At 43.9% G+C, this 9,876-nt stretch overlaps 1 protein-coding gene across 1 annotated transcript in view; it reads right to left on the reverse strand.

Moving 5' to 3' along the window:
• Positions 1–9,876, reverse strand: part of CLCN1 (chloride voltage-gated channel 1) — a 28,476-nt gene that overhangs the window by 15,442 nt on the left and 3,158 nt on the right. Inside the window, exons 2-8 of the mRNA XM_028489650.2 lie at positions 8,974–9,099; positions 8,559–8,643; positions 8,233–8,334; positions 7,836–7,920; positions 7,412–7,561; positions 2,887–2,956; positions 2,590–2,700 (exon numbers count right to left, since the gene is read on the reverse strand). Of these exons, the coding sequence (XP_028345451.2) occupies positions 2,590–2,700; positions 2,887–2,956; positions 7,412–7,561; positions 7,836–7,920; positions 8,233–8,334; positions 8,559–8,643; positions 8,974–9,099 (729 nt within the window). The remainder of the gene's footprint in view (positions 1–2,589; positions 2,701–2,886; positions 2,957–7,411; positions 7,562–7,835; positions 7,921–8,232; positions 8,335–8,558; positions 8,644–8,973; positions 9,100–9,876) is intronic.

Below are 9,876 nucleotides of genomic sequence, written 5' to 3' on the forward strand. Positions count from 1 at the left end.
CACAGGCTTCAGTAGGTGTGGCACACGGGCTTAGTTGCTCCGCGGCACGTGGGATCTTCCCGGACCAGGGCTCGGACCCGTGTCCCCTGCGTTGGCAGGCAGGTTCTTAACCACTGAGCCACCGGGGAAGCCCAGCCCTCAGGTTTTGATGCCAAAATTTATGAATGGATGCAGTCAAAATTCAGGAATCATCTGTGGACTTGGATCAATGAGATCCTGATTCTACTATTTCTCAACTGTATGAATAGAACTGAATTCTTCTGGAATCCCATGCTCTCATCTCTAAGGTGAAAGGGGTCATTAGATAAGTTCTAAGGTCCTTGCAGATCTAAAACATTATGATTCCATAAGCTCTTTGACGACAGAATCTGTCTTACTTGTTCTTGGTTATGTTTTCTCACCAAACAAAACAGTCCCTAGTGCATTAACTATATCTAAGGTCCTTGCAGATCTAAAACATTATGATTCCATAAGCTCTTTGTTTTTTGTTTTTTTTTGTTTTGTTTTGTTTTGTTTGTTTTTGTTGTTGTTGTTTTTCCGGTACGCAGGCCTCTCACTGCTGTGGCCTCTCCCGTTGCGGAGCACAGGCTCTGGATGCGCAGGCTCAGCGGCCATGGCTCACGGGCCCAGCCGCTCCGCGGCATGTGGGATCTTCCCGGACTGGGGCACGAACCCGTGTCCCCTGCATTGGCAGGTGGACTCCCAACCACTGCGCCACCAGGGAAGCCCTCCATAAGCTCTTTGACGACAGAATCTGTCTTACTTGTTTTTGGTTATGTTTTCTCACCAAACAAAACAGTCCCTAGTGCATTAACTATATTTGTTATTTAAATATGGGAAGATATTCTATGAGAAAAGATGCTGGGGAAGGCATACATCAAAATGGAACAAGAAAAAGTCACAAAAGGGAAATATTGGGAGGGATGATTCTACTGGATGGTATACCCAATATCCTTCAGAACATAAACTAACACAGGAGATATACTGGCAAGTGTCCACCAGGGAGATTGGGGGGCTACCTGAGAGGCATGAAGATAGGGAATAAGAGCAGAAGTGGATGGAGTCAAAATTCAGGAATCATCTGTGGACTTGGATCAATGAGATCCTGATTCCACTATTTCTCAACTGTATGAATAGAACTGAATTCTTCTGGAATCCCATGCTCTCATCTCTAAGGTGAAAGGGGTCATTAGATAAGTTCTAAGGTCCTTGCAGATCTAAAACATTATGATTCCATAAGCTCTTTGTTTTTTGTTTTTTTTTGTTTTGTTTTGTTTTTTTTGTTTTTGTTGTTGTTGTTTTTCCGGTACACGGGACTCTCACTGCTGTGGCCTCTCCCGTTGCGGAGCACAGGCTCCGGATGCGCAGGCTCAGTGGCCATGGCTCACGGGCCCAGCCGCTCCGTGGCATGTGGGATCTTCCCGGACTGGGGCACGAACCCGTGTCCCCTGCATTGGCAGGTGGACTCCCAACCACTGTGCCACCAGGGAAGCCCTCCATAAGCTCTTTGACGACAGAATCTGTCTTACTTGTTTTTGGTTATGTTTTCTCACCAAACAAAACAGTCCCTAGTGCATTAACTATATTTGTTATTTAAATATGGGAAGATATTCTATGAGAAAAGATGCTGGGGAAGGCATACATCAAAATGGAACAAGAAAAAGTCACAAAAGGGAAATATTGGGAGGGATGATTCTACTGGATGGTATACCCAATATCCTTCAGAACATAAACTAACACAGGAGATATACTGGCAAGTGTCCACCAGGGAGATTGGGGGGCTACCTGAGAGGCATGAAGATAGGGAATAAGAGCAGATGACTCATAGATGAAGGAGGTTTTTATAAAGAGCTATGATGGGGGGAGTAAGGTCACTGTATGCACTATAAAGCTGGTTAGTTCTAAATCAAAGGGAGGCATGGCGTTAGATGTTATGGGATTTCAGTGAGGAGGGGAGGGATGGAGGAAGCATAATAATTCTGGGGCATATACTGGTCATTTTGTTAGACATGGCTTTTGGTTGGAAGGGACTATAGATTTAATGGAAAAAGATTATCTCAGACTCTCAAAATGTTAGGGCTATAAGACATCTCAGAAGTCATTTTAGAATAAAGAAACTAAGGCACAGAAAGGCCACTAACTTGCCCCATGGTCATCCAGTGACAAAACACAGGGATGAGTCCAGAGCCCATGTTTCTTAGCTCTCAGTCATGTGCTCTTAAGTCCCGTTAACAAGAGCACATCTGCAGGTTAGGAGTATTCAAGCCAGTCACCTGCACTGTTGTTTCCACGATTCTTTGGGAAAAAAAAAAAAAAAAAAGCCCTTACCAAGCATTCAGAGGTGATCCTAGGTGCTCTCATCCTTATTATCTCATTTAATCCCCATAATCCCTTTCTACATGAAGAAACTAAGGCTCAGAGATGTTTAATAAGAGCTAATGAGAGTCAGAGCCAAGGTTTGATTATGTAAATAAAAGTTGAATTAAATAGCATTAAATTAAAACCATATTGTGTAGCCTGGAATGCAGATATCATGGGAGAGTTCGAGCGTGGGTACTCGGGGTGACAGGAAGGTGGAATGTGTCTCACCAATTACTGCGTAGCCCCCAGGTAGGATCTTGTAGATGATGTCGTCGAATAAGATACCATCTGGGAAAAGCATGGCCATGATCTCTCCTACCAGCCTTCCAAATGCAGCTCCTAGGGAGAGACAAAAGGAAGGAAGGTGTTGAGAGATTCAAGGTCTTTAACCTCTTTTTTCAGAGCCATACCTCTTTGGGCGCTAAGACTAAATACAAACCCCCAGCCTTCCAGGCCTTTGCTTATTTTCTCAGTACACTAGATTGCAGCCATCAGTAAGATCCCGGGCTTCCCAGCAGAACTTACCGAGCACAAACACAGGCATGAAGCCTCCGCAGGGTATGGGCATAGTGGTGGCCACGATGGACATCCAGAACTGGGGTAAAAAGAGGCGTCAGGACACCCTCTCAGCTCTGCCCAATACACACACACACACACACAGACACACACACACATGCACACACACACACACACACGCACACACTCAACCTCCTTCCCACACACTCAACCTCCTTCCCACTGTTCTCCTCCTTCTTGCTTCAAGAGTTACAGAAATCCTGGGATAGCTAATCCTTCTGGAAGCCATCCTGTCTGTCACCCTTCCTCCAGAACCAAAAACACATGGAGCGCTCAGGCTAAGAGCTCACCAAAGGCAACACTATAAGAAGGTTCCTCCAGTCAATCAACCCAAATTGTTCCTACCTGGAGCGACAATATTTGCCTTTAGGGAATCAAAACAAGGAGTGAGGCCCCAGAGGACTCCTCTGTCACTGCCCCCAAAAGGGCCCTAGCCTACTGTATCCTCTTAGCCCAAAAAGGTCACCTCAGCTAAGCAGCCTGAGCTCTTGAACGTGGAGGATATCTTTTCCTGGCCAGACTATGTTTCTGAAAAAAAGCCCCAGCTCTAAGTGGCAGACACCTTAAAGTCATAGTGACTTACTGCATGACTGCTTTAGCTTCAATATGGTCATTTACAAAGCCATCTATATGGCAAGCCTCACAAGGGAACCTGGAGCGAAGACAGTCCTGCCTGAGCCATTTCCTTTAACATCAAATCACCTTCAACAAAGGATCAGAAAATCAGATCTGTCCTGACCATCCTGCAAGAGCACATTGAGAGAGCCAGCTAAATCAGCCAGCGTGATAGAAAGGACCTCCAAGGCCAAGGTAGTATTCCAACAGGAAATGGGATGATTTTAGCAAAAGCAATATCTACATTCTGCAGCAAAGAATGCAAAAGAACTGAGAAACCAAATGGAAAAAGGAGTAGTAGTTGAACTTTTGAAATATCTGTAAAAGAAATAAACATATGAGACATAATACATAAATTAAGCAACAGGTTTACATATCATTTCCAAAATAAGTAAGCCGATCTTAGAAAAAGATCTCAAACTAATTTGGTGAAAGATGATAACAGCTAAAGGTCAAAAAAAAAATTGCCAGGCTCAAACTATTTAAACACTGCACCAACTTTATTGTAAACTAATGAGAAATAAATTTCCTAATTTTCTGAACCTTAGAGAGAGATTCTTTTGAGCCAGGGCTGTCCTCAAGAGACAATGATGAAGGCTCTGAGAAGCCTTCATCCCTGAAGCTCTGAGAAGAGGCAAAATACATATGTCGCCATGTCAGAACAGGACTGTTTAAAACAGTTGAGAACAGCAAAGTTAATTGTACAATTGAAGAGGATACAGATTGCAAATTCTTCGGGTGCGTTAAGAAGAGTGTCTCTTGCTGTCTTTGCCTTCTCTCAGCACTGGCACGGTGCTCAGTAAATGCAGGCAGGATGTGGGTAGGTAAGTTAAGTAAGTAGGTGGGAAGGAAGGAAGGAAGGAAGGGAAGAAGAGAGTTTGGTCAAACAGTATTCATGCAAAGCAGAAACACTTAGAGCTAATATTTGCTTAAAACATCCAACCGTAATGCTTTCGGGGGAACTTGTTTAAACTACGGATGACCAGACACCACTGGAGGCTACCCCATCAGACTGTCTGAAGACAGAGTTCTAGGAGCTTGTAGACGCTTCTTAAGTGATCCTGACATATAACATTTTGAGACCCCTTGAACTCTTCTGTACTCTCTCTTTGGAATAAGTACATGAAAGCCATAAGGGATTTTGTGGGCTCAGGTTAATCTGAAAGCTCCAGTAATAAAGATAACAGGTGGCTGATCGGTCTGATTTCAGAGGATGAACTTCAGATTCTCCTCCAAGATAAGTGTAATAGCATCAGGATCAGAGGACACTGAAGTTATCAACTCCTAGAGCACAGAGAATGACACTTGAGACTAGCATTCTTTCTGAGCTATTAGCACATGAAAGGGAAGATCCAGAAGCAGGGTAAGTGACCTGGAACACCAATAATTCCCAAGATTTTAGACACCCAGTTCTAGAGAACTGGGAAACTAGAGACCCCTTATCACAGATTCTACTTTATTTAAACCCTTCACAGGAAGGAACCATAGGAAGATTAGGCGGGAATGCTACAGAGCCTCAGGCTGTACTGAGAACTCAGTGATCTAGGTAATAACGTTAGACTTAGTAAAAAGGAAACTGAGATGTTGCAATTACATTCATACTCACTATAAACACTCCAGAGTTACAACATGGTGACGCCTTCCATGTCTTCAAATTGAGAAGATGGAAGTTCCCTTCATCAGTGTTATAAAGAGCTGAACTGAGAATCTTATCTGTGAGCACTGAGGCTGCCAGAAGACCACATAAGCTAAATTTCAAATCAACTGTGGAAAAATAGTTCTAAGTCACTTGTATGTTTTAATGTGCCTACGTACCCTATTGTCCACACTTCGGAAATAATAAGGGTATGGTTATGCGTCCAATGATAAGACAGTGAAAATGCTGGAAGCAGTGATTACTAGGTAATAGCATGGATTTATAGCAGTGAATGGTTTTACATTTAAAATATTATAGAATAGCATGGGCCTGCTGCAAACTGTTGGGCTTGAAATATAGCCCAAGAAATGTGAGTTTCTTCTCGATTCACTTACTATGTAGACATTGTTGAGGAGGTAATTCAGTGAGAAATTAATAAGAATGACATACAGTTGAGTCCTGCTATATAATCCGAGTAGGTTTCTCAGAATAAATTTTAATCTGTAAAGTGAAATCCAGAGATATACTTGGGAATCTGAGGAAATGAGGTCAGGTGGGAAGGAAATGTTGAAAATACATACAGAATTTTGTTTCTCCAAAAATTTTCAAATGCTTAACATCTCAAAAGTATATATGATCCCAAAGTTACCATACAGCTCAGTCTCGAGGAGTATCAGAAAAACACCATTGTTATCATTGAACAAGAAATTCTGAGATGCCATCAAAACTTGGACTTGGTTACTGCAGGTGGGTTTGTATGCTCAACAACCAATTACAGGAAGCTGGGGTTTATAAATTAGAGAAGATAAACTCTATAACGAAAGTCCAAAAATCAGACCCCTAACAAGACACTGAGAACTTCTTTATGATAAAAATATCAAATCTTTTGAAGGAAGAAATGAAAATGATCTAATTAATAAAGTGGGTGTGTAAAATATGGAAGCCACAGACCCAATTAATCCCCCTGGAATGGAATGAAAAAGAACATACATAAATACAGCCTCCAGAAACCCCACAGCAAATCCTGAGAACATAAGTGACAGGATTGGAACCTGGTGTGTCAAGCACCTGGTATCTCTAAGGATAAGACCATTGACAAGCACATTACATGAGCAGCAAAAAAACCACGAAGGAAATTTTAAAATAATTTTTTTCAACCATAAGCGTTAGATTCACCAAAGATCAATAGTCAAGTATTACATATTCGGCACACAGTAGGTGCATGAGAACATTTATTGAATAAATGAACCCACTACAGCTATTACAATATAAATATAACTTAGTGACTCATATCCCGGGGAAACACAGATTCACAACAAGTATCAAGAATAAGTTAATAGCAAGGTACGAAAAAACATGAAAGTTTAATGTGGACAGACTTTCAAATGAAGGCCCTAATATATAGAGGAAAATGTTGGGTTATTCAAGCAAGACATACTATTAATAATGAGGCAATCCTCCAAAAAGAGAAAAAAAAGGCAACCAGCAACGATAACAGATGTCACAACCAGTGATGGAAATAAAAATATACTTGTATAAGGCAGTAATTGAGCAGTCTATAAACACGTGATCCTTGATGGGCAAATATGAAAAAGAACTGTTATAAAAGAGATCAGCTTTTGTCTCCTAATTGAAGTTAGAAGAAAATGGTTTAAGAATGGCAAAATCCTCACAGCCTCACTACCTAAATAGAGAATAATAACATTTATAAAAATTATTTATAGTCACTAATAAAGTGGATTTAAATATTTTCTCCCTTTTGTAATTCTAGAAAAGAGATCATCCACTAGACTGGGGAAAAAATGGATATGCAAATCATCTGAAAATGGATAATCAGATGCATGGAGAATGAAGTACCTAATTATCTAACATGTGGGGGGATTTGGTTAATTTATCTGAGGTCTTTACACAGTTATCTGTATTGCTAAGCTCTTGTCCTTACTCACTTGGCTGCTGTGATGTCTCAATAATTTAGCAAGCGGAACCTTTAGAAGGGTTATAGTAATTATGGCAACATCACTAAGCTGACATGAATGGAACATTAACCCAGATATTGGTTCACTTCTCTAGATGAGCAACTTACTTATGTTCTGGTTTCCAAACTGTTTTTTTATTAGGTTGGACGAAGACCAAATGAAGTTTCACCCTTCCCTACCCTAGGCGCACCCCGGTTCCTAGGTTGAAGACAGAAGCCCAGGGAGCCAGGAGTGCGGGGAGAGGTACCTTCATGATGAAGAAGAGGGTGATGATGATGACCACATTGACCTTTGGGTGAATCCACACAGCTGACTGGCCCAGGCTTTCAGGGTCGCCTACATGCTTTACCCATGTGTTGTTGTCAAACAGGGTACTGATGGCTTCGCGAGGCATCAACTGTGAGAGGAGGAAGCAAAAGGGAGCAGTTCTCCAGGGATGTTCGCTACTTCCCTGTTTTTAAGAGAACCAATTCCCCAGTTTCATTTTTCATGGGACCCTTTTGCTTTTCTCTCAGGGAGAGACTCTATCCTTGGGCAAAAGCACACATGCTCAGAAGCCTGAGGGACACCTGTGCTCTTTCCTCTTTTCCATGTGGCCCCGTCCTGACTTGGTCCCAGCCATGTGCTCAGTGACCGGACTTCCACCCTCAGAGGTCACCCTTGGAGCTGACCTCTCCAGCCATGAATTGTCCCATTCCTGGTGGAAAGGTGAAGGAGGCGATGACAAAGGTAACAATTCCAGGATAGAGCAGGCGGCTGAAAAAGAAACAGAATGAATCCTCACCCGAATTTAGCCAGGCCACAGCGGACAACTTTCTGGACTCCGGTAAGCCGAAGTTTCCTGGAGTCTACGGTAGTCTCAGGCCATTAGACAGAGCATCCTCTCCACCAACAAGCAATCTTTAAAGGGGAAAGCGCACCATTCACCCCTGGTAGAGTATCAGGGCTTCTATATTTTATCACAAGCCACCTAAAGGCATTTAACGCCTTCCACAAAGATTAAAAGGGAGGAACTCTTGGAGAAACCAGAAGGTAAACAGGTAGGGCAGAAGAAGGGCGGTGACTCACTGCTTAGCCAGAAACTGGCTGAGGGCCTTGTGCTTTCGGACACCGAGCATGACTTGGCGATGCAGGTACACAAATACAGCTCCCAGGAACCCACAGCAAATCCTGAGGGTGTAAGTTATGCAGAAATGATACCCTCATCCCTCGGACCTGGCCACCGCAGGGAAGCAAATACCAGGCACACACCTTCCCTTTCTACCCACCTCCCCCGCAACAAATTACACTTCACCCACACCAACCCCACCCTCCCAGCTTGGGTCCCTTCCAGTGCAAAGCCACGCCCCAGCCCTGGTTCCCCACTGTCCTCCAGAGCAGACACACCCACTGACCCAATGGCTGCAAAGGCTGGGAGTTCCTGCAGGTCAAAGGGAAAATCCATTCGGAAATTGGTTCTGAAGAGAGCTGTGATGGTGACTGTAGGATGCAAAGGCCGAGGATTATGGTGGGAGCATCACAGAACCCCACCGAGAAGGAACCACGGTCATAGGCTTTAAGGATTAAAGCTTCCTCCCATCCCAATGTCTCCTCTTCTACTTGATTTCCTTTTTCTAACACTACTGGCTGAGACACTCTCCCCTATTCCATGACCTGTATCCTTGCCCTATATATACCCTTGGGCCTTGGTCTCACTTCCCAAACGATGCCATCCACTCCTTTTCTGCACTGCCCCACAGAGCTTCCCCCCACGCCCCATTACCAGCCTCCCTATTTCACACTGCCTCCACCCCAGGGCTCCCCCGTTACCAGCATCCTTGTTCCACACGGCCAGCACTCGGAAAACAAAGGCGCTGAACGTGGCTGCAAAGAATCCTCGCCAGTAGTTCCTCACGGCGAAGTAGGTAGAGGTGACCTCGATGCTAAACAGCACTCCTGTAGGGGCAAGGAAGTGGGGTCAGGTGCAGACACAAGTGTGAGGCTCTCTCCCACACTCCCACCCCGTGGACCCAAGGAGCTTTTGCTGAAACGTCGATCACAGGGGGAGCGATACTGGCAAGTGATGATCTCTTAGAGCGTGCCACGCTCTAAACCATACACCTGCTCATACCAGCAGCTTTTTGCAGGCCAGGGATGTGGTTCAACAACATACAGAGAGGATGGGAAATGAGGGGGTTTAACCCACAAAACCTGAGGGTCACGTGGTCGTGCCCTCTCCATCCCTTAGAGAGCAAGGTTGGGTGGAATTCACAGTTGGCTGGTATCCACGGGGATTTGAAAAATTTCTGCAAGAAAAGTTACAGAAGAGAAAGCTTCCAGAGCAGGTGCTCACCAGAGTGCCAAGCAGAGCTCAAGGTTTACAGGGACTCTCCTTAACACCCCCTTCCATCTCTCCTCCCTTCTCCCATGCACCACGTACCATGCAACTTTTAGGGAGGAAATAAGAAAACTGAATAGGAAAGGGCTTTGTGAGAGCTGACAATGCTCAATATTGCAAGAAAAGAAAGAGGATTCACCCACATTTTAAAAAAAATTAATATTAAAAACCTGACTGAAAGGGACCAAATCCAGAGGGAAAACCAAGAGGCCAGAAGAAGCTATAAACAATTATGCTTAAGAAAGATGGGTGATGATCCCCGGTCAGGGAACGAGATCCCACCTGCATGCCGCAACTAAGAGTTCGCGTGCCGCAACTAAGACCCGATGCAACCA

This window comes from Physeter macrocephalus, chromosome 5 (genome assembly GCF_002837175.3).
Source record: "Physeter macrocephalus isolate SW-GA chromosome 5, ASM283717v5, whole genome shotgun sequence".
In the NCBI taxonomy this organism is placed as follows: Eukaryota; Metazoa; Chordata; class Mammalia; order Artiodactyla; family Physeteridae; genus Physeter; species Physeter macrocephalus.